A 24,714-nucleotide genomic window follows, 5' to 3' on the forward strand; every position below is an offset into this window, starting at 1 on the left:
GGCTATAAATCTCACTGCCTAACAGTCCCTGTGTTAGTTCCTGTGTCACTCCATTCAGAAAGTGGCCCTTAGGCAAACTGAATTCATTCCATGATCCACACTAGGCATCACCAGCAGGATTTCAGGCTCACAGTCATGGAGCTGTTCCCTGTGGATAAACAGTACTTTCCCAAGAACGCCATACTAAGTCATGGTTGACCTGAGCACCTGAGTTTCTAAACTCTCATGGTTAATAAATGCATAGAGTTAGTGCCAACTCTTCCCCTCTTGCTATCCTCTGGACATTCTGGAAGATTAAGTGAAATTCAAAGTGTTCCTTCCTTTTCCCACCAAATCGTAGACCTGAAGACCCAAAGTCCTGGACTGGCAGTGATAGGAAGTAAGCAGTGGTCAGGAGTTGCTCCAGCCAACCAGGCAGTGAGGGTGAAACGCTTAGTCCAAATGAGCACCATTCAAGATGGTACACAGGCAGCCCTGCGGGAATAAACACCCAAACCTTCTCAAGGAATGTCCCTGACACGAGTTGAGACCCACATTACGTGGAAGGAATCCTCTCTCCTCAAAGGGAAGGAACTACCATGGACTGCTACCCCTCACTTAGCCACCTTTCTGAAAGAAGCAGGTGTGGGGGAAGGCACACCACTGCCAGGCCCTGCTCCATGCTAGGGCCTCCACTGCCTGGCTCCAAGCAGTATGGGTTCCACACACCAAGGCAAGCACAGTCTCCACACCACCAAAACCAGGTAAGGCCCAGTAGAGAACACAGGTCAACTCTACTCACAGTCTGGTGAGCTTTGGCGTGCTCTGAAATAGCAATTCCGGAAGGACCTGGAGCTTGTTCTTGTTCAGACGCCTACAAAGGAAGAGATTGAAAAGATGTCAAGGGGACATTAAATTGGATCAAGCATATTCCCAGACACTGCTTTCATCCGTCAATCAATCAATCCATCATCAACAGGTATGAAGAGACTCTTTAGGTCATTCAGTACGGGATGTCCAACGTGTGAGGAGTATACCATCTTGGCAGAGCTTGCGGTCAAACTGGACACAGAAGGCCAAGGTCAGTTCTAAACATAAACACAGCATGTGTGCAATGCCTTCCTTCCCTCTGCCACCGCATCTCTACGACAGACATCACTAACTGATCACAGCATTCTTTCCCATGGAGCCCAGACAAGACTTCTGAGCTTTTCTCACCATGAGCTGTGGGTAGTTATTACCAACTGATGGAGCTGCTGTGTGAAATAGGCCCCTAAAAGCATAAATTAAATGTCATAGAAAATAGTCCAAGTCCTCAACAGCAGTGGTGATGGGAGCCGATGGCAGTTACTATAGGAACAGAAATGAGGGCAAGGCAGATGGCCATGGGTTGAGGGACCGAGTGTCATCCCAGCCACTCTGGCTCTCTGGGCCACAGCAGAGCTGCATTATGACTTCCATATGGGTCCTCGGCCTTTCTGCCTTGTGTGCTGCTCTACAGTAGGTTTTTACATATTGTAACTGCCTCAGTAGGAAAACAAATATAGCCATATCATATGTATTTCAACCTAAATGTTCATGTTTTTATTCCGATTTTAAAACCAAGAAAACATTTTCAAGGGCCCTCACAGTATGGTGGGTCCTGGGCACTGTCCCCACTGTGTCTATCAGAGAAAGAGGCAAGACGAGGTCAAATTCAGTCCAATAGAGACAGCCCATGTTGGAAGATGGCTAACAACACCAGTCCTAGACTCTTCTGAGCATGGTCAATGCTACATGCTCACAGGAAAGAAAGCCACCTGAGCTTCCAAAGAACACTCAGCTACATTTAGAGTCCCCATGGAGGCTGCTTTCTGGAGGAGTTAGGCCAGAGAGAGCCTCTGTTCCTTGCTAGCTCTGTGTCCTTCTGCCCTAGCATCTATTCACAGCTTAATTTGTGAAAGCATTCTCCCTTTTCACAAGAACCCCGACCCCCTATGTAGGCATACCCTTTACAGCCCCCAGAGTCTTCTAGAGCCAAAGAGCAGTTTATAGTTTGGGTGAATTTTTCCAGGTAGAGTGAAGGGTTACTTGGGACAACTACATTATCCCCGACCTTACAGCTTAGTAAACTAAGGAGAGAACAGGTGCGCTTCTCCCCAGCCTGTTGCCCCAAAGCCAGCACTGTCTCTTTCTCCTACATTCACATATAGCAGACGTGACTCTGTGGGATTCCGCTACCATTCTGAAACCCTTTATCCAATGTCAGTGGACAGGCACTTCAGTGGGATGTGGGATTCAAAGGACTTCAGAAAGGCCAAGCATGAGAGAGAGGATGCTCTCTACTGAGTCCCTTTCCAAAAAGTGATCTGGGATGCTGCTGGGGAGACTTGGGACCAGAAGGAGGCAAGGAATAAGACTGGGAGGTGGGAGGAGAAGCTCTAACTCCCTGGCCCCTCTGCTGTGGTCTGACTCCAACACTAGTACTGTCTTTCATTTTCTGGTTTGTTTTATGGTAGTAAAACCATAACGTGAAATCGACCATCTTCAACCTATAAGTGTGCACTTCAGCAGCGTACAGCACATTCAACTTGTTACACACAGACCTCCAGGGGTTTTTCATATGGCACGGTGGAAGGCCTGTACCCACTAAATGACTCTATTTCCCCGCTCCCAGCTGGCCTCTGTCTGCTTTCTGTGCCTTTGAATTTGCTTTCTGCTCTGTTGACCTCTCCTGGTGTCCTGGCTATGTGCTCTTGGCACGGGGACCCAGAGAAGAGGAAGATAAGTTCCTTGTTTAGAGCAGTTCTCTTGTGGGCAGTGATAGGTCCCTTTGTACAGGTGGAAGCCACCAGTCCCGGAGAAGGCAAGGTGTTATGACTTTGTGATTAGCTGAGCTGGAATCATGCATCTAGCCTTTTGAGCCTCAGTTTCCCACCTGCTAAAATATCCTGCCTCTCTGGGTTACAATGAGTCTTTGTTCAGTGCTTATGCAAGAGTTTGGCACTGCGTTAAGAGCACAGCAATAGTAAGGAAGGTGAAGATGCCTGGGTGCTACCTGCTGCCCTGGCAGGATCTCACAGCTGTGCTGGGCCAGCGTTGTCAGTTGTCATCGTTCCTGAGTCTTGCATAAGACATCCTAAGCCTGGGAGGTGGTGCACACCTTGAGGACACAGCATTGGGAGGTGCTACAACAGGATCTGGGTACAGTCAGCCTGGCTCCAGAGCACTGCTTCTGGAACACCAAGGTCCTCAAAGCCTTTGAGAAATGACAGCTCTCGGCCCCTTTCCCTTTCTTCATTTTCTCTGCTTCTTTTCATCCTAGAGTTGTCACCTCCTCCTCCCAACACAATGATCCCCCAGAGGACACTGCTCTGCCTGCAAAACACTCTCTTGGAGGTCCCTCAGGGGAGGCCTGGTCTTTCCATGGGTCTATCTGGACGCACCCTCTATTGTCATAGCTATACAAAGCCTGGTAAAAGTAACAGATACACTCCAACACTCCAGTCTAGGCAAAAAACCTAAACTCTGGCCCACTCAGCAGGGGTGGGGTAGAAGGATGGGGGAGGGGTACAGTGTGCTAAAAGCCCCAAACCAGAGTTGAAACTAAAAATAAAACCAGCATGGCTCCAAGGCTCCTGGAAGGAAAGGAATCATTTTCGTTTCTTTGCGGGTATTTGCGGCTAAACAAAAATAAAAATGCAACCAAATTTAGCCAATTGTGTTCTGCCTACAGCTTCCTAAATCCTGAGTGAGGATTCCCAGGGGCCAGGATGGGCTTTGATTCCCAAAAGCTTTGGGGTCTTTCCACTTCAGTTTGGGCGGGTCACATGTTGGTTCTCCTATTCGGAGCTTAATACTGCAAGTATTTCTCGGTCACTCCAGAACCTAGTCAAGTCTGCTTAGTGACAGGCTGGCCTGAAAGGTCTACCTCAAAAAGCTGGTAAAGACTCCAGGCTCTGTAAGTGCTGATCCTATAGGGCTGCTGTAGAAACAGGAAAAAGAAGGGAAATGAGATGTGTGCTGTTCTCCCTAGGGAGGAATAGGAGATACTGGGCTGCAGATGGGGGCCACTGGTCAATGTGCACTAGTGCTGCTTGTGACCCTGGGCTCAGAAGCAGAAATCTCTGGCCACAGTAAAGGCTGGAAGTGAATCTGTGACTCCCCATTCCGGACAGGGAGCAGGACTGAGTGGAACTAAGGAAGTCAGCAAACATAGCCAGGTCCCAGAGGATAAGGCCCATTTTGGTGTCCCTTCTCCTCTACAGTCAAAAGTACTTTCAGCTTTCCTATTGCACGAAACGGGGAGCATGAAGGTCAGAACCCCACTGATTGCTGAGCTGACAAGTCACATTGCTGTTCAGCTTGAACCAGAGCTCTAAGAAACAGAGCCTTGTCTTAGTGGGAGCACTCAAAGGCTTCCTAGGTATACCTGGGTATACCTGAGTACACAAAATGTAATTAGAGATGTATACCACTGTGTTGTTGAATTTATCCATTTAGCCAACCATTCAAGTGTCCATCTACCCAATCACCATTCAACTGTCCATCAGTTCAGCTCTTCATTTATCTATTCATCCAACCACCACCTCCATCCATCCATCCACCCATCCACCCACCCACCCACCCATCCATCCATCCTTCCATCCACCCACTCTTGGTTAAGGCTGATGGTGGCTATGAGGTTTAGGAGACAGACATGACATAGTCAATAGGGTTTTGTAACTGTATGCATGTGACACTGGAAGGAGTTGCAAGAGAGAAGGTCATAGCAATGAACCCTGGGATCCAGTTTGGACAAGTGACCAATGGAAAGTACCAATCACCAGTAAAAGGAAACTGGAAGGGAGGAGCACCACACAGAAGAGTTGGTGAGGTGCTGGGAGTCAGAACTTCTGTACCCCTAAGGTCTCTCAAATACATTTCAACAACCAATACCAGTAATAATGTGAAGCACTGCACCCTGTACAATCTCACTGACCCTCCCTGGAGTCCGGTACTCTTAGAATGCCTAAATAAAAATACAGAGGCACTTGCCCAAAGTCAAAATAGGCCAACATGACTGTGTTTGGGTTTGAAAACAGATAACTGAGGCTAAACCTGTATTTCTAACTACTGTGAATTATGGTGATGTTTAACTTAGTGCTTTAGTTTAAACCATTCTGACCTATCACTAATGCTTGAGTCTCATCTTCCCAGTAAGTTTCAAAGGATCTTCAGAGTAGGAAATATGTCTAACACATCTTTTGTGTTCCAAGAGCACTGATACAGTGCCAGGCTCACAGGGACCGCCAAGAAGGGCTTGTCTCATTTGATGAATAAATCAAAAAGCAGGAATGGCCAACCCTGGGAGCCTAAGGGAGCATGGTCTTCCTGGACTAGGCAAGGGAGCCATACTTTATGGAAAACAGGACTCCCAGAGCCTCATCTGCCTCACTGATCTGCAAAGCAAGAAGGGGTGAGCTCACTGTTTCCTCTCTAGGAAAGGACAGGGCTAGGGGCCTCTAGGGCCAGCCATCACACGGCAAGTCCCTTCCTTTTCTCAGGGAGGTGTCAAAGTGGACTACCCTCAAAGGGCACCTTGCTTCAGTCAGGAACTCCACTTCCCTAGGCAGTTTCTTGGTCCATTGTACTTTTGGAATTCCCCACGTCTAAGCAACCAGGGCCAGAGCTGTGCTTTGAATAGCTGTGCTATTCAAAGAGGAGGTCCATGCCAACTCCCAATGGAGAGAAGGAAGGGATCCAGGCCAGGGAGTCTCAGGAGTGCCCAGATTTGGGGTTGATTCCATCAGTTGTCTGCTGAAGCCACCAATGATCGCATACCTGCTTGGAGTTTGCCTATTATAGCCTTGTACTTCTGAGTTCTGTGTGACAATACACACAGTTCTTTGCTGTGCACAGTTCCATAGTGCAGACTGGATGTAATCACATCAGTTCAGTAAGCAATGTGACTTGTGATGGTGGCTGGTTTCACCACTTATGACCAGAAAGGACCCTGATGTGTGGCAAGAAAACCTACTGGCCAGCAGCCTCCGTGTGGTGGCCACATGGACAAAGAGTCCTTTGGGCTCTGTTTTATGGGGAGGTGGGCAGTAAACAGCTTTACTGATATGTAACGAGGCTCCCTTTTAACAGCAACTATGGACAGAGCCAGCGTTTATTTCCACGGTTTAGAAGCAAGTTGACCTGAGCTTTGACGTCTAGGGAATTCAGCATGTGTGCAATGACACTTAGATGGCCTCTGCCAATTTTGAAAACTGGCTATTTTTAGTTTATAACTTCCAAGTGTCCTAACAGCAATTAAAAACCTTTACATTTTGACATTTCTGTAGGACAACTAACTTTGTTGTCATCTGAAATTCTCGCCCCTAAGCAGTCTTAGCTGTTTATGAGAACCCTTTTAAAAAATAACTTAGAGATAATTTGAGGAAGACAATTATTACATAATAGCAAAACATGTCCCTCACAGGATACCTAAGAGGGATGAAGGGTTTAACATCTGCATTGGGCTTTGGAGTTTCTCCTGGGCTCAACAAATGGTAGCAGTTGCAGTTACTGTTATTATCGTTACCATCACCTCCAGCTGCCCCAAGAACTCAGAAATATAGGTTTATTTCTCCTTCACAAATGACTGTATTGGTCAGCAAGGCTGTAACAAATGAAGTCCAAAATCTCACTGGGCTAACATGATAAAGACTTATTCCACACCCACATAAAGGGCTTGTTCCATCTCATATGAACCTTAGCAAACATTGCTTCCAAAGCTGCTGTTCCAGAGTAGAACAGGAACGGAGGAAGCCCACAGTTCAGAACCCTCTGAGCAAGTAGTGACTCACATTACTTCTGCTCTCAGCCTATTGGCCAGAACAAGTCATGTGGCCCAAACTTAATTGCAAAGGAAGCTGGGAAGGCTATAAGAACACTTGGCTAGCATTATACTTAATGGAGAAAAACTGAAACCATTCCCTCTAAAATCAGGAACCAGACAAGGATGCCCACTATCTCCACTCCTATTCAACATAGTACTGGAATTCCTAGCCAGAGCAATTAGGCAAGAAGAAGGAATAAAAGGAATACAAATAGGTAAAGAAACTGTCAAAATATCCCTATTTGCAGACGACATGATCCTATACCTTAAAGACCCAAAAAACTCTACTCAGAAGCTTCTAGACATCATCAATAGCTACAGCAAGGTAGCAGGATATAAAATCAACATAGAAAAATCATTAGCATTTCTATACACTAACAATAAGCAAACTGAAAAAGAAAGTATGAAAACAATTCCATTTACAATAGCCTCAAAAAAAATCAAATACCTAGATGTAAACCTAACAAAAGATGTGAACGACCTCTACAAGGAAAACTATAAACTTCTGAAGAAAGAGATTGAGGAAGACTATAGAAAATGGAGAGATCTCCCATGCTCATGGATGGGTAGAATCAACAGAGTAAAAATGTCGATACTCCCTAAAGTAATCTACATGTTTAATGCAATTCCCATCAAAATCCCAATAACATTCATTAAAGAGATTGAAAAATCTACTGTTAATTTATATGGAAACACAAGAGGCCACGAATAGCCAAGGCAATACTCAGTCAAAAGAACAATGCAGGAGGTACCACAATACCTGACTTCAAACTATATTACAAAGCAATAACAATAAAAACAGCATGGTACTGGCACAAAAACAGACATGAAGACCAGTGGAACAGAATAGAGGACCCAGATATGAAGCCACATAAGTATAACCAACTTGTCTTTGACAAAGGAGCTAAAAATATATGATAGAGAAATAGCAGCCTCTTCAACAAAAACTGCTGGGAAAACTGGTTAGCAGTCTGCAAAAAACTGAAACTAGATCCATGTATATCACCCTATACCAAGATTAACTCAAAATGGATCAAGGATCTTAATATCAGACCCCAAACTCTAAAGTTGATACAGGAAAGAGTAGGAAATACTCTGGAGTTAGTAGGTATAGGTAAGAACTTTCTCAACAAAACCCCAGCAGCACAGCAACTAAGAGATAGCATAGATAAATGGGACCTCATGAAACTAAAAAGCTTCTGTTCATCAAAAGAAATGGTCTCTAAACTGAAGAGAACACCCATAGAGTGGGAGAAAATATTTGCTAACTATACATCAGACAAAGGACTGATAACCAGAATATACAGGGAACTTAAAAAACTAAATTCTCCCAAAACTAATGAACCAATAAAGAAATGGGCACGTGAACTAAACAGAACTTTCTCAAAAGAAGAAATTCAAATGGCCAGAAAACACATGAAAAAATGCTCACCATCTCTAGCAATAAAGGAAATGCAAATTAAAACCACGCTAAGATTCCACCTCACCCCTGTTAGAATAGCCATCATCAGCAACACCACCAACAACAGGTGTTGGTGAGGATGCGGGGAAAAAGGAACCCTCTTACACTGTTGGTGGGAATGTAGACTAGTACAACCACTCTGGAAAAAAATTTGGAGGCTACTTAAAAAGCTGGACATCGATCTACCATTTGATCCAGCAATACCACTCTTGGGGATATACCCAAAAGACTGTTACTCCAGAGGCACCTGCACACCCATATTTATTCCGGCACTATTCACAATAGCCAAGTTATGGAAACAGCCAAGATGCCCCACCACTGACGAATGGATTAAGAAAATGTGGTATCTATACACAATGGAATTTTGCGCAGCCATGAAGAAGAACGAAATGTTATCATTTGCTGGTAAATGGATGGAATTGGAGAACATCATTCTGAGTGAGGTTATCCTGGCCCAAAAGACCAAAAATCATATGTTCTCCCTCATATGTGGACATTAGATCAAGGGCAAACACAACAAGCGGATTGGACTTTGAGCACATGACAAAAGCGAGAGCACACAAGGGAGGGGTGAGGATAGGTAAGACACCTAAAAAACTAGCTAGCATTTGTTGCCCTTAACGCAGAGAAACTAAAGCAGATACCTTAAAAGCAACTGAGGCCAATAGGAAAAGGGGAACAGGTACTAGAGAAAAGGTGAGATCAAAAAGAATTAACCTAGAAGGTAACACACACGCACAGGAAATCAATGTGAGTCAACTCCCTGTATAGCTATCCTTATCTCAACCAGCAAAAACCCTTGTTCCTTCCTATTATTGCTTATTCTCTCTCTACAACAAAATTAGAAATAAGGGCAAAATAGTTTCTGCTAGGTATTGGGTGGGGGAGGGAGGGGGTGGAGTGGGTGGTAAGGGAGGGGGTGGGGGCAGGGGGGAGAAATGAACCAAGCCTTGTATGCACATATGAATAATAAAAGAAAAATGAAAAAAAAAAAGAACACTTGGCTATCTAGTAAGGACTCATAATAACCAATGTATCTTAAGCATCGATGCAGTAATAATGACTTCTGTTCCCTTTCTTCCTCCCTCCCTCCCTCCTTCCCTCCCTCCTTCCTACATTCCTTCCCTCCCTCCTTCCTACATTCCTTCTTTCCCTCTTTCTTGCATTCCTTCTTTCCTTCCTCCATCCCTCCTCCCTCCCTTCCTCCCTTCTTTCCTTCGTTCCTTCCTTTATTCCCTCCTCCCTCCCTCCTGTTAATTACTATGTGCTAAAGGCTATGTTAGGTGTTTTATATACATTGTCTTTGCTCTTAAAGCAGCTCTTAAAGTAGACATTGCTATGGTCATTGTTTAAATGAGGAAACTGAGTCACAAGCAAGTTATCCAAAATCACACAGCTTATAAATAAAGCTGGAATAAAGGTCTCACAGACACTAAGGCTGTGATTTGAACCCCTCTGCCATTCTGCTTCCTAGTCTTTGGTGCTTGGCTGACCAGGAGGTTTCTCACTAATCCCAAAAGGGAGCTGGGTGACAAGGAACATCTGTTGGACAAACAGAGACAAGGCAGATTAAGAAACTGACCCTATGCTCTGACGCTTGGCCTGACTGTCCAAGGCCTGTTCACTGGCCCTGCCCCTGTGGTTGTAGAAAGCTCCGGGTGTCCCAGGAAGCCACCACTCCCATGGCAGTGGGGAGATCCTGGGCCATCTGTTAGGAGTATTTATCTTTCTCTCAGACCTAATGGGTTGATCCACTCAGAACTCTCTTAAGTGTGTCCTCAGCCCCTGCATGGCCTTCTTGGCGGTTCTGGCTGCCCACAGAAGTGCCCTATGCCTGCAGTTCTAGAGAACTCGGGCTTTCCCAGGATCTCACCTTACAGAGACCAGTCCAGGACCGCAGCTTGAAAAGAAAACAAGCAAAAAGCACCCCCAAACAATCCCTTTTGAACTTTCTACACCTCACATTGGACCAATTTTCCTCTGATTACATGGCTGTTAGAGAAATGCAGAACACATCAATAGCCTGAGCCTGCCTTGCCTCTGACCCCTGCCCCAGCAGCTGCATCCAGGAGATCTGGATTTCAGGAGGAGAGGAGAGGGAGGGGAGCAGAGGGCATGGAGTCCTGTCTAAGCGGCTGCAGTGGAAAGCCACTGGATCTGTAGAGACTGGCCCAACAGGCACCCTGGGTTCCTGTGGTTCAGGGTTGCTGACCCACAAGGACGACATCACTGTTGCCTGGAACAATGCAGGGGATGCTCGAAGGCTGTAACCCACAGACTGTATTCTATAGGACCAAAAGTCAAGAGCATAGTCTCTGGGGATCTCCTAGAAGGTTGTACATGGAGCTAAGTCAGTACGGCGAGTCCTCAGACTCCAGGACAACATATCTAGGGTGGGAGAGAGCACACAAGTATGCACTAATGGAAATGCGTGCTAGCACACACCCACTGTAGTCATGATGCACATACAACCTAACGGAGTCACGTGCAGCCTCAGAGCTATCCAGATCCATTCTAGGTGGTTAGACCACTTGGCAAAGGCCAGAGCTAAGATCCCCAGAGCAACTGCTTCGTCCCTCATCTTGCAACAAGCCAGTGGGCAGGCAGCTCCCCAGCTCATGAATCACACCTGGGCTGCTTCTGATACCTCCAGTCTTGCAACTGTCCCTGCCTCTGAGTGGGTATTCCTATGTTGTTCCCCTCTCTCAAAAACTCTTGGCCCTAGGATGTCAGCTCCAGATGTTTGTTAAGTGGCCAAATTCTAGAAAAGATTTGAAGGAAGAGAAGATTGGATTTGCTGAAGGACTGTGGGTGAGGCATGAGAGCAAGGAAAGTCAAGGATGATGCTGAGGGTTTGTTTGGGTAGAGGGAGAGCCTGTGTACCCCAAGTGTACATGGCCAGAGACAATGACACAAGCACATCTGAGCTCCAGGGATAAGACCCAGATAGACAGGCAGTGGTATTTAAGGTCATGACGTGGTTGCCATGGGAGATGAAAATAAAGAAGGCAGGAGGAATAAGGACTGAGTCCTAACTACACCACCCATCAGGGGCTGGAGAGAAGAGGAACAGCCAGCAGTGTTCTGGGAGAGGAAACCCTAGAGAGTGAAGTTGGGGAGGCCAAATGAAGAAAGGCCAAAGAAGAAGGGACAGAGAAGGAGGGCAGGGATGGGGCTGTCAGGTACTGCTGACAAGCAGAGAAAAGAGGAGGAGGACACTGGATTTAACAATGTGACTGGTGACCCTGGAAAGAGCAGCTTCGTCTAGAGATAGGCATGAGCTATGTATTCACTGGCATGGTTCAAGAAAGAGTGGGAGGATGGACCAGAGGAGTGGCTCAAGTGGTAGAGCACCTGCCTAGCAAGCGTGAGGCCCTGAGTTCAAACCCCAGTACCACCAAAAAAGAAAAAGAAAGAGTGGGAGGAGAAAATAAGGAAAAGTAATGGCTCTGAGATGTTTTGCTATAAAAGGGAGACAGAAAATGGATTGATGGCAAGGAGTGGGTATGGGGACTGAGGAGGTTTTATTGGCCTTTTTTTTTTTGAGATGGAGAAAATTGTGATATGATTATGTCCTAATGAGAATGATCCAGAAGAGAGGGCAAAATGATGATGCAGGTGATGGCAAGGTTTTCCTTTTATTTTTGGAGTCAAGGTCTTGCTATGTATCTCTCAACTCATGATCTTCTGCGTCAGCCTCCTGAGAGGTGGGATTACAGGCATGCTCCACCATGGAGCCAGCTTTGGGGGGATGGATTTTTAGAGTGAGACTTCTGAATAGGAAACAAGGGGGACTCTAACACACAAAGGAAAGCACCGGCCTTTGACAGGGCAGAACATGTGTCATCCGTGACAATAGCAGGGAAGGCCTCGGTCAGGGGACAGAGTGGGGAAGATGTGGAGGGAGCCTGTAGAAGTGCTATCCAACCACTTGTAGCTCTGCGCCAGAGCTGTGTGGCTCCGTGTAAACCACGGCTTCTCTGTGACCATGGGTTGTCACCATCAGAGTCACGGGCTGGGTGGCATAGCACCTAACGTCACTTACTTTTTCTCCCCATAGACAGGATGTGTATTTGGAGTCTAAGTTCAGCTCTCAAAGATCTGTGCTTAGAATTACCTGCGTCTTGGTTTCTTCATGTGAAAATGGGAGTCGTGACACCTCCGAGCACATGCACTCAAGTGTCAAAGGCCACAAACACAGAGATTGTGGGCTTGTGCACTGCAACTCAAAAGCTTGCAGCAGTTTCTAGCAACCAGTCGGTGCTCAATAAATACTTGCTGGTTGGTTGATTGGCTGGTTGGTGGAATGAACAAGTAAATGCCTACTTCAACTATCTCACAAAATTACTAAGGAACAAATAAGGATGGTGACTTTGTGAAAACTGAGAGTGCTATGAATTTTTAAGTGTGCTAGCTACCTCTGTCTGGCTGTGGAAACCAGAGTATTTCATTAGGAAACTTCAAGACCACTGCAACCGAGTTCCTGAAGGATGCCAGCACAAGAAGCAAAGCAACACTTCCCACAACCTCCCGAGAGCATCCTAAGTGTGTGGATTCAGATGGGGTGGGGATGAGGTGGAAGGGAAGAGGCAGTTCCAGACAGAGAGAGGTAGAGTCAGAGCATGGGTTCCTATACCAGGTGGAGGATCAAAGAGAGGTTCCTATACCAGCAAAGTGAAGGGTGCTGAAAGGAAGGGGCAGAAGGCCCCAAAGGCTAATTTACATTTTTTTGTTCTGTTTGCGAATTAATATGGAAGAGCCATGTTAGGGGAGGGGAGGAAGATCAAGAATTCCTTAGAATTTAGCATTGCTCTGTCAAAGCCCGCTATCAAGAAGTTGGCATGCCACCAGCAGCATACGGTTACTGTGGAGTCATTTCTACCCCAAAGAAAGAGAAAAACCCTTTAGGCAGCTATGGGGGCTGCTCTTTCCACTTCAAATCTCCCAAGCAATGCAGTGAAGATGATTCTAAACAAAATGACACATACCAAGCCTGCCACAGACCCTCCATATCCCTTCTGCTTATTCCAGGCCCTTCATCAGGCTCCTAAACCCCTTCACCCACACAGGTAGGGCACTGACAGATGCAAACTGTCAGAGGAATAACTCCCGCAAGCAGATGTCAGACAGAGCAGCTCAACTCAGCACAAATTTTCTGGAAGTGTACTGTTTAAAATGATCCTGTTTGAACCCGCTGGCCTTTTCTTTTTGTTCTGAGTAAGTTCAAAGTGAGAAGGGGGAAAAAAAAAGTCCTGACAGCCAAAGAGTTTAACATTCTTTGCTTGCAAATGACAAATTTCTTTCATTTTTGTTCTAAACACTCATACTCTGCTCTCTGTGTTTACCGGCATTTAACTTCATTTCATCTCTTGCAACCTTCTCCACATGAGTCAATGAACGTAGAGCGATTATCTGTGACTAGATCTCATCTAGAACTAATTACAATTTTTCTTTCTCCTAGCATTTCCTTCCTGGTCCAGGTCCAAGTTTTTTTCCTTATCATTTTTTTTCCTAGAAAAGTAAATTACTTGGGAATTATTAGAACTGAATGAAAGGGAGCAGGGCAAAAGGGGAAGAGGTGCCTTTCAGCTTGGTCATTACTTTGGTCTGATGGAGTCCTCCTAGCTCACTCCTTTTCTTGGATGCTTTTCCAGTGCCTGAAGGGCTCTGCCACCCTCTGGCTATTGCATCCAAACTGAGTCTGCAGCCTAGTTTAAAAGCCAGCTCACCAGGCTCACCCCCACCTCAGGCAAGCAGCTCTGAGTCCCAACTACAGCTTCAAGATCCCATCCAAATGTGTTGGCATCTCAAACTGAATCCCAGATGCTCACTGAGCGAGAAAGGAACGAATGGCACGAGCTGTGGACTGAACCAGTGGTCTTCACAAATAGATTCCAGGTGTGCTGGCCTCTCAGCCACTGTCACTCCCGCCCTCTCGGTTTTACACACACACAACACTGACTCCCTTCTGAAAAGAATTCCATGCCATCTCTCCAGATGGAAAACAAGTGTGGCATGGGCAAAGCCGGTCATTTAACAGGAATTACATCTGTTCAGCCATGGGTGAAGGCAAGGGACCCCAAATGCACACTTCTGTGTCTTAATGATCAAAATCACAATGTGTTTTGGATTCAAAATCAGTTTAGGCCTAAGGGAACTTAATATCACTAGCCTGTCCTCACTGGCAGCATTTTTCATTAACAACCTTAGCTACTGCCCTATGTTTAGGGTCTGGAGTTTTATGTCCCCCCAGTTCATACACTGATATCCTAACCCCCAAAGGTAATGGTATTAGAAAGAGAGGTCTTTGAGAGGTGACTAGTCAGGAGGGTGACTCACTCTTGAGTGGGATTAATGTCCTTATAAAAATGGCTGAGTGTGGTGGCACACACCTGTAATTCCAGCTGCTCAAGAGGCAGACATTGGGAGGTTGCTGTTTCAAGATCGGTCCCAGCAAAGAAGGTAGAAAGACCCCATCTCAATCAATAAGTTGAGAGTGGTGATATGCACCTGTGGTTCCAGCTATGTGGGAAGCCACAGGTAGGAGGACCACAGTGTGAGGCTGGCCCTGAGCAAAAACGTGAGACCCTACCTAAAGCAAAAGGAGGTGTGGTTCAAGTGGTAAAGCACCTGCTGAGCAAGTGTGAGGCCCTTGAGGCCCTGAGTTCAAGTAAACCCAGTACCACCGAGAGAGCAAAAGAGAGCCAGAGAGACCACAGAACGCCTCCTTCCCTTCCACCATCTATGAGCCAGAAAGCAGGCCCTCACCAGGTAACTTATCTCCTAGTGCCTTGTCTTGAAGACTTCTCAGACTTCAAAATGGAGGGAAATAAACTTCTGTTGTTTCTAAGCTAGCCAGTCTATGGTGTTCTGCTACAGCAGCCCAAATGGACTAAGATACCGTGCAGCTCACCGTATTGGAAGTTTATCAAGCAGCTGCTGTATGCCTAGCTGGGGCAAAAAAAAAAAAAAGTAGAGAAAAAGAAGGAGTGAAACATGGAGAAAGGACAGAGGATACTGGTCAAAGACACCAAGGACAGATGCCACAGAAACACCTGTTTTTATATGCAGACTGATGGGTGAGGAGCTTGGTGGCACTGGTCACCTGAGGATGGTGGGACAACTAAGAGAAATGATCCCAAGCTGTACCTGGACTGTAAGAGAAGCAGGAAGGTCATGTCATATGGGGGCTGAGGGACTCCTGGAGGACTTGGGTCTAAGGGACAGAAAGGGAAAAAGGCAGAGTCTTTCAGGCTCAGGCAACGATTTTCCATGTTGCAGCACTACAGTGGGTGTGGACCATGATGGGCGATGGGTGAATGTGGAGAAGAGAGGGAAGACTGGACAGCTTGGAAGTAGGAGCCAGTGGGTCCTACAGTGCAACTGTCACACTTCCCAAGATGGTATGACAAGAAATGCACAAGCATTTCTATTTGAACTATACCTCTTATGTGTTTATAAAAATGTGTGACTTTCCAATGGTCAATGTTACTTAAAGAAAGACTAAGGAAAATGAAAGGAGGTTAGCAAAGTATGATCAAAGTACATTACAAGTGTGCATGAAAATGCTCTGACATGCATTATGTGGTATGACTAACATATACTGATTAAAAACACAAAAATAAAGTAATAATAGTACAGGTGTCACATGGACAGACAAAGGCCATGAGGAGGGTAAAGAAAGAAATAGCATTTGGGGGAATGGTGGTCATTGACAGTTCCTGGACATGAAGATATCCACAGGGCAGAAGGGACTTGTAGATGGTGACATGCAGCATGTTTGGGGTAACAATCAGGAGCTGATGGGGGTCAAACATGAAAGAGGTCACTGTGTGAGTCAGTATATGTGTCAACAGGGATCAGAGCTAGGGATGGACAAAAGAAACAGGAGGGACACACAGAACTTGGCAGCACACTGAGGACAGCTGGAACAGAGACAGGGTGCAGAAGGTTGGTTCACTGTTTCTCCTTCTTCCCTCCTTCTCTATTATTGAATTGCACACCCCAAACATGAGGCCCTGAGTTCAAACTCTGATACTGCCAAAAAAAAAAAATATTTGTAAAGGAATAGAATTGCACACCCAAGGCTTCAACTGTGTGTCTTTGCAGTGTCTTCCATAAAAGCAGGCAGTGTATACTTCCTTGCCCCAGTGATGTTAACCTTGGCTGTGTAAGTTGGCTGGTGGATGTGACATGAACAAAGGCTTGAAACACATTTGTGTGACTTGGATCGAGCGCATCTCCTCTTCCATTTACCATCAGCCACAAATCCAAGGAGAAGAAGCCACAGGAAGAATGCTGGCCCAATGTGCAGCCTGAATCCAAGCTCCTCTGAGCCTCCCTAAGACCAACTGAAGTCAGCCAGGGCCAACCACCCAATGAACCAAATGAGAAGAAAACACACATTTTTCCAGAAGCCGATGCGGTTCGGAGGTCATTGGCTGGGAGGGAAATGTGACCGACACTGAGAGGAGAAGAACTGGGGGGCCTCGGTGAGCTCACAACTGGTCCAACTTCTGTGCTTACTCTACAGCCTACTTTCCAGTGGTCATTCCCAACCCAGGCAAATCAAGCCACATTTTTGCTCAAAATCCTCCAATGGCTCCCGGCTCCTCAGCAGGAGTCAAAGTCCTTACAAGAGACCACACATTCCTATGTGATCAGTGCACCTCTCCATCCTCATATTCCTCAAAACTCACCTCTTACTGCCTCCCACTTTCTCATCTGCTCCAGCCTCAAGGCCTTCCTGCTTCCCCTGGAACACATTGGGGTGCACCTTCCTGTGGGTCTCCTCCTTGCTTTGTCTTCTGAGAAAACATATCCCTCTGATATTTCAAGAGTTGGCATCTTCACCTCTTGCAGATTCTATCCAAACATCCCTTTCTTCAGGGATCTTCCTTGATCATCCATTAAAACTGTAGCGCCATTTTGACACCCTCTGACTCACTTCCAAGCTCTGCTTTTTTAAAGCATTGATTGGACCTATTACCAATTTCATTTATTTTGTTTATTACTTCCTTCTCCCACTAGAATATAAGCTATTCTTATATTCTTATATAGTAGGGTGGGGGAGAGGGGAGTAAGACTTGCTCTATTGCAACTGTATCTTCAGCACCAAGAACAGTGCCTGGCCCAAAACACAATAAACAGTTGTCAGATAAATAGATTAAAGAGGTAATAAGTTTGTGTCTTGGGACACTGGAGATAACTGTAAGCCACCAAGATGGCGAGTAATAGGTAAAAATCAAAGACACAGCTGGGCGTGGTGCCAAACACCTAGAATCTCAGCACACAGGAAGTTGAGGTAGGAGGATCATAAGTTCAAGACCCTGTCTCAAAAACAAGAAAACAGAAAAGGGGCCAGCCATAGTGGTGATTGCCTAAAATCTCAGCTACTTGGAAGAGGAAAGCAGGAGGACGGGAGTCCAAGGTTGGCCTGGGCAAAATTAGCCGAGAGGCTATGTGAAAACAAACTGAAAACAAAAGGGCTGCAGGCGTGGCTCAAGTGGTAGAGCACTTGCCTGACAAGCTGAGGTCCTGAGTTCAAGCCCCAATACTGCAAAAGAAAAACACCAGGATACAGAAGGCACTGTCCACCTGGAGATTAGAACTAAGCCAGGAGTGTGAGGAGAGACTGTCTTGTATTACTCAGAACGACTGGCTCAACTCCTCAAATTTCAGTCTTCTCACCTGTTGAATGGAACTAACACACACGCCTCCCTCCTGAGGGAGCTGAGGATCAACCTGGATAATGAGAAGAGCCCAGCATAGTACCTGGTAGAAAGTGCTCCACACCTTCTTTCTAACAAGACCGAACCCTACTGCATGGCGTGCCCATCAAGGGGAGGAAGACAGTGCTCGCAAAGCTTGGTTCCAGTGTCAGGCCCTACTTCATTAACGTCAGCATCCGGGTCTCAGCGCCAGGTCTAAGAGCCACCTGACACTCCTGTCTGCAAATGGAGTCTTCGATCACTATCTTTCTGCAGTGTCCATCTTACATGTGACTTTCCCCAGGGAGTGGCAGGCCAGCAAATGTTTTCTACAAAAAGCCAGACAGTAATTACTTTAGGCTTTCTAGGCCCTACACTGTCAGCCCTAACCAGTCTACTCTGCCTGTATAGCATGAAAGCAGCCACAAACCATACAGAAGCGAATGAGCATGGCTGAGTTCCAATAAAACTATAAAAAATAGGCAGTGAGCCGGATTTGTCCATAAGCTATAGTTTGCCCTCTCTGATCTAAAGCCCAGGCCTAGCAGATTGTCTGGCCATCAGAAGGGCTCAATAAAGACTTCTTGAATTAAAAAAAGGAAACACTGAAGAAATACATGAATAAGTAAATGGTACGTTTAAAAGGCCAAGCTATTGCTGTTTAAAAAACTTCTTTCATAGAATCTAATTAATGTTTCAGGAACTGTCTTTTCTTGTTTCCTGGGATCTAAATAAATTGTAATAATAATCACATTTATTGAATACTAATCTTTTAAATGCTGTACAACGGATAATCTAGTTCATCCTTGAAATAATCTTGTGAAGCCAGGTGCTGGCGTCTCATCCCGGAACGTTAGCTACTTAGAAGACTGACACGCAGAGGATTGCAGTGTGAGGCCAGCCCAGGCAAGGGGTCCTCGAGACACCATCTCAACCAATAGCTGGGAGGGGTAGTGCACACCTGTCATCCCTCTGACAGCAGAAAGGCTAAAATTGGAGGATCACAGTCCAGGCTGGCCTGTGCAGAAAGCAAGACCCTAATCCCAAATTACTAGAGCAAAAAGGGCAAAAGTGGTAGAGCATCTGTGTGAAGACATCCTGAGTTCAAACACCGAGTTTCACCAAATAAAAAAATAAGTAAATGACCCTGTGAGCTATGAACTCTCATAGTTCATACTTCCCAACATATAAAGGAAGAAACCCCAGAGAGCTTCCTCAAAGATGAGCCGTGCCTTGTTGGAGAGATCTTTTTGGTGCCTGGTATCAGCTCTTTGGCTGGGCTACTTTCCTAATCTTCACTGTCAACCTGAACCAACACCTTGCCCGACCCTGCGTAGCCTATGTCCGTGTACTCTGCCTGGGGTGGGACATGGCTTTTGAGTCTTCCACCTGCCTGGCCCTCCAGGTCCCTTACTTCCACTGCCCAGGCCTGTGCTGTCCACCACTGTCCAGTAGTTTCATCTCTGCTCTGTGTTCTACCAACCCTCTGAGCTCCATTCCAGGGCTTCTTCCATCTCTGTTTGTCTGCTCTTGAAGGAAGTTCTAACACTTCCTTGTGTGTCTCAAAGGCCAACACACAAAGTACCTCATCCAGAAAACCTGAGAGAGGACAGATGTTGGAACAGCAGCTGCACAGGCTGGGGGTCTTCCTACCGAGATTCAGCCAATTACCAGCAACACTTCCTTTGGGGAAAGCTGGCTCTTGAATGGACTTGGGGAGGAGGGAGCTGTAAGGTACAGCCAAAAGGGCCACTCTCTGCTGGGAGGCGATTTCATCTGCAATTCACTGATGGCCATCTGAAGTCTGCTGCTCTGTGGATGGAAGCAGATCCCCCTCCCCCGTGTGTGCAGCGGGAGGCAGGACTTTCAGTCTGAGTTTGTTTTTTTTGGACATGGGTCTTTGCCTTTTGCCTGAACTCGGCAGCCGTGGCATCTCACAGTGCTGGTCTGAATCTGCCTTATGCACTGATTAGGGCCGGGTGCCTGGCTCAGATATTAATTGCTCATTGGCCACCTGTGCAGGATGCACTTCAGTTAAAAGACAAGACAGGGCACGAGAGCCCCCATTACCTGGAGTCCGGCTACCGACATAAGTAGGAACCATCCACAGCGGCCTCAGGTTCAGTCCACAGCTTGACCGCATAATTATTTCTCACTAAAATAACATCTGGCTTTCATTTTTTGGTGACAACTCCTTTGGACAAGACCTTGAGTAGGTTAAAAAAAAAAAGAGACTTTCCACCCTTCCCTCAGGCTCGAGGAACTCAACTTTGTTTAAGCTCTTTTGTTTAAGCTCAACTTTTGTTTAAGCTCATCAGCTTAAAGAATGATGACTTTCTGAGGAATTCACACACTCCCTTCTTGAAGAGAATACACGGCAATCTGTGCACAGGGCCCAGGAGCTCATAGCAGGAGGACTTGGCAGCCTTGGGGCTTGACTTTGTGGCAGAGGTACTGGGACCTCACAGGGTAGAGTGACTGGGGTAATTCATGTTTGAATTTTGCAGAGATCCAGGAGACGGTGACACCATTGTCACAATTGGTGTGCCAGACTGATGAAGAGCTAGTAGCCCTGGCCACCATAGCTGGGTCCCTGGGAACCCCAGTATAAGTTCCATCAAGGCAGAGGCACTCACTTTTATTCTCTTCTTCGACAAGACTGTGTGCTTGCAAGGGGCACTTTGTGTGTTTGCTGAATGAATGAGCAAATGAACACCACACACTGGCTGATGAGAGGTCCAGTGGCCACCTGCAGCCACTTCTCCTTTAAACACACCCAGAATATTGTCCTCATCTTGAGAAGGGGAAGATCACCAGCCATACGTCACAGAAGGTGGCTTCAAACAAAAAGACAAGGTTCTTCTCTGGGTGGAACACACAGAGTAGAGATGACACAGAGCTGCTGGGTCCTAGCTCTTCCCTGCAGGCATTCCTGAGGAAGAAGTGGGCGAAGCTGCCCAGAAGGTGAGGCTGCTGTGGGGTCTCAAAAGCAAACCTGAGATTTACGGTACCTACCATGTGCACAAGGTGCAAAACACATTGAAGGATTTCAAAGACCAGGATGAGGAGGAAGCAGTACAAGCTCTTGGAATTTCTAGAAGGCCTTGACCCTTTCTACTGCAGACCGTTTGCACGTGCTCACTGTTTGCCTTTCATGCTCCCTCCCCCATTCTTTTGAATAGCCTCAGAGCTGTGCTCCATCATTACTGTGTCAAGAAAGCATTCCCTGACCAGCACTCTTACGGGATTAGGTCACATTGTCCCTAGGATGCCATTATGCATCGTACTTATTACAGCTGTGATTTTCCATTAATCTCTTGTGATTCTTTAGCAGCTCTGTGCTAATAGCAGCATCGTCCAAGACAGTGTTCACTACGGACATGTGGCTATTTACACTTAACTTAATTAACGCGAAACAAAACAGCCCAGCAATGACGGATATGGGCAAGTGTGGGTGCAGAAGGTTCTGTTGGGCCATGGTGTACGTGCACGACAACAGCACCACAGTTCTTACCTCACCACTCCCTATGGCATGGTGCACGGTGCGTGCTCGAAGAGCATTTGCTGAATGGTGGGTCAGAAACCTCGGCAGTGAGTGATGGAGGCCGACCAGCAAACTGTAACAAGACAGCAGGACGCAGTGCTGCCTAGGAGTGCAGAGGACAGGAGAGAGCTACTTTTGCAGGGGAGACTGCGAAAGTCTTAGTGGAAGAAGCAACATTGAGGTTGGGTAAGAGTTTAACAGCAGAGAAGTAGGGGGCTATAAACAGTGAGGGAAATTGCACCTGAGAGAGGCTGGGAGTCAGGAAGAACAGTAATTCATCCTGAGTGGCCCAGGAGTGGAAGGAAAGTGTGGCAAAGATACCTGGATTTGATTCACAAGTAACTTCAGGTAAGATTGCTGTCCACTTACTACCTGCCAGTGCTAGGTGCTTTGAGCACACATTTTTTTTTTTTTTGTGGCACTGGGGTTTGAACTCAGGGCCTCATGCTTGTGAGGAAGGCACTCTTACCACTTGAGCCACTCTGCCATCCCATAGTGCTTCACAAATGATCTCAGTTGATATTTGGAGTAGACCCCATAGTGATGGAAAAACTGAGGATGACATAGGCCATATGAGGTCATATAAAGAGTTACATAACCTGATAAGGACCATGTGCTTGACAAGCAGTGGTAATGTGACCCCTGAATTGTATGGTAGAAAAAGGTCTACCTTCCCCCACCATGTCACCAGTACTCAGAACAGTGCTGGAACTGCTAGAAGCTGGTCGCTGAGTGAGTAAGTGATTTAATACTTGCTCTATGGAGATGCCTCCAACTGTAGTGGGGTTAGGACCAAGAGGACAGAGGCAGTGTTGAGGTGTCAGGTTGGGCAGTGTTGGGTTAGATGTGGTTCAGACATGGAGCGAAAACTGACCCTCCGGGTGACTCTGAGTAAGGCTCTTGATCCTTGTGTGTGCCATCTGACTGATGGTCAAAGTAACAGCACCTTTGCTAGATGACAGTAAGGGCTAATGAAGGAGATGAGTCACATATCAGCCAAATGAACAACAGCTCAGGTTATTAAGACGTGATCAGGGCCTTGTCCCTTTCTCTAGGCTTTGGAGGGCACAGATGGCATCAATTACATAGGTTGAATCAGTCTAGGAGTGACATAAAAGGAAAGACAAGACTAAGGAAAGAAGCAAAGACTCCTGGGGAGACTGGGGTTGGGGACGGAAGGTAAATGATACTGGGATCAGAGGTGGGGAACACAGGAGGAGAAAGGTCGGGGGGACAAATAAAAGTCACAGCAACTTCCCTTGGACCCAAATCTAGTGGGTGGCTGAGACCAGGAAGACAAGGGAAACAGAGATATGCTGAGGACTGCCAAGGGTCCTCCCTCAGTCAAGTGCGATGGATTAGATACAGAAGTAAGGTGGCCTCAACTTCCCAGAGCAGACAGAGCAGCTCATAAAGCCCTTGAGCCTTTCTGGCTCAGCTGCCACGTGCCATCACCCCACCACGAGCTGAATGGTGATGGCTGCCAGGCAACTCTGCATGAGGTCACACCTTAAGACTTAGCAGAAGGGCTGACATCGCACAACCAGCAGTGATCAGCTTCCTGGGCTACTGCCTGTCACTCAATGCACTGTCAGGGAGCAGTCTTAGGGGCCTCACCTGGGAGCCCGTGAAAAGTGTGCAGAGCTCTCTGCCTGGTACCTGCACCCCCAGGTGACCCATGTGGATACAAAGGTTTGAAGGTGTCGAGGGCTGCCGGACTGCCTGAGCCTGGCTCTGCCTTTGCTCTGTGACCCAACGTGAGCGATTTAGCATACCTCAACCTTCCTTTCTTCATCAAGACAATAAAAAAGCAGCTGAGCAAGGGCAGGTCCAAGACTTGCTCATGTGTGCAGAAGAGTTCTGCACCGAGCTGGGCTGGTAGGTGCTGAGCTAAGACTAGGTAGGGACAGGTGTTAAAAACTCAGTGTTCAAGACAGGAGGCAGAAGGGGTCAATCCACCAGTGTTTAGATAAAAAGATATTCAAGGAGGGATGGAATGGGTGACACTAGAGGAGGTGCCAGCGACGGGCCACCCTCCCAGGTGCACTGATACCAGTTGGTGCTTGGGAGGCTCCAACCCCGCAGAGCACTTGAGCCAGATCTGGCCCGTCCTCTTGGATTTGCAGTTCAAGACAGACAGGTAGACCTACAGCCAATGTAAACAGTAGAACAGGCCGGAATCCCTCTCCTGATTACATCAGCAAATACATCAGAGCTGCAGCCTTAGGATGCCCTCCCCCAGGACAGAGGCAGATAGGAAGGGTCAACCTCAGCACTGTGGCAGAGGTTCAGGACCAGAAGAAACAGAGAAGACCACCCGAGAGCACTGGCCCACCTCCAGCAGAGACCAGAGACCGTGGTATTGGCCAATGACACAGAAGGACGAGGGCTCAGGGAGGCAGCAGCAGCCCCACTGAGGCGCTCTGCAGAGGCCACTGCGAGGCTCTCCTGCTTTATAGTGTTAGCAATTTAATCCTCCCAACAACCCGAGGAGGACAGGCTTTTACTAATCTCATTTGACACCTGCCATACATTTCACCGAACTAATAAGTGGCTGGCCTCTGCCCAGGGCAGAACATCCCTCACCAATCCTGTGCCTTTCTGACTGTGGCACTTTCTGGGATGCCTGTTCCCATCCTGAGGAAAAGCGACGGGGACATTCAGATGAAATCCCAGGGGCAGCTTATCATGGTAAGCACAGACAGGGGTCTGTCCACAAAGGCACGGCGTTAGCACAGGTTTATTTTGTAGCTCTTCCTTTCTTGCCCTCTGAGCAAGGAGCCCTCCGAGACCCCAACCCCCACCTCTGCAGCTGCAAGGCCTCAAAGTTCTGTGTGCACTGAAACAGATGTAGAACCAAACCTGCCACCATGGTTCTCGGCTCTGGGCTGAATCTTCAGTAGAAATCTACTCACTCTCACAGCAGGTGACCAAAACAAATGAGCTAGGGGTCCTGAACCAGACCCAATCCTCCAGGAGGGTCTCCTGGCTGCCTCCTCAGACGGGACATCACTCTCAGATTTGCTGCTCTACCCCTGACCACTTCATGAAGTCTGCCCTCGTTTGGGGAACCCACATTATCCTCTGTGGTCAGAGGCCTCATGTCCCCCACCACACACAGGCAGTGATAGGGTATCAAAATCACCCCTACTGCAAGCAAGCCCTCTTCACA

General features: G+C 47.0%; 1 protein-coding gene across 1 annotated transcript in view; it reads right to left on the reverse strand.

Annotated features, from left to right (window-relative positions):
• Slit3 (slit guidance ligand 3) overlaps positions 1-24,714 on the reverse strand; it is a 557,919-nt gene that overhangs the window by 461,740 nt on the left and 71,465 nt on the right. The window contains exon 4 of the mRNA XM_074057753.1: positions 782-853. Coding sequence (XP_073913854.1) covers positions 782-853 — 72 coding nt within the window. The remainder of the gene's footprint in view (positions 1-781; positions 854-24,714) is intronic.

This window comes from Castor canadensis, chromosome 16, assembly GCF_047511655.1.
Source record: "Castor canadensis chromosome 16, mCasCan1.hap1v2, whole genome shotgun sequence".
NCBI classification, from domain to species: Eukaryota; Metazoa; Chordata; class Mammalia; order Rodentia; family Castoridae; genus Castor; species Castor canadensis.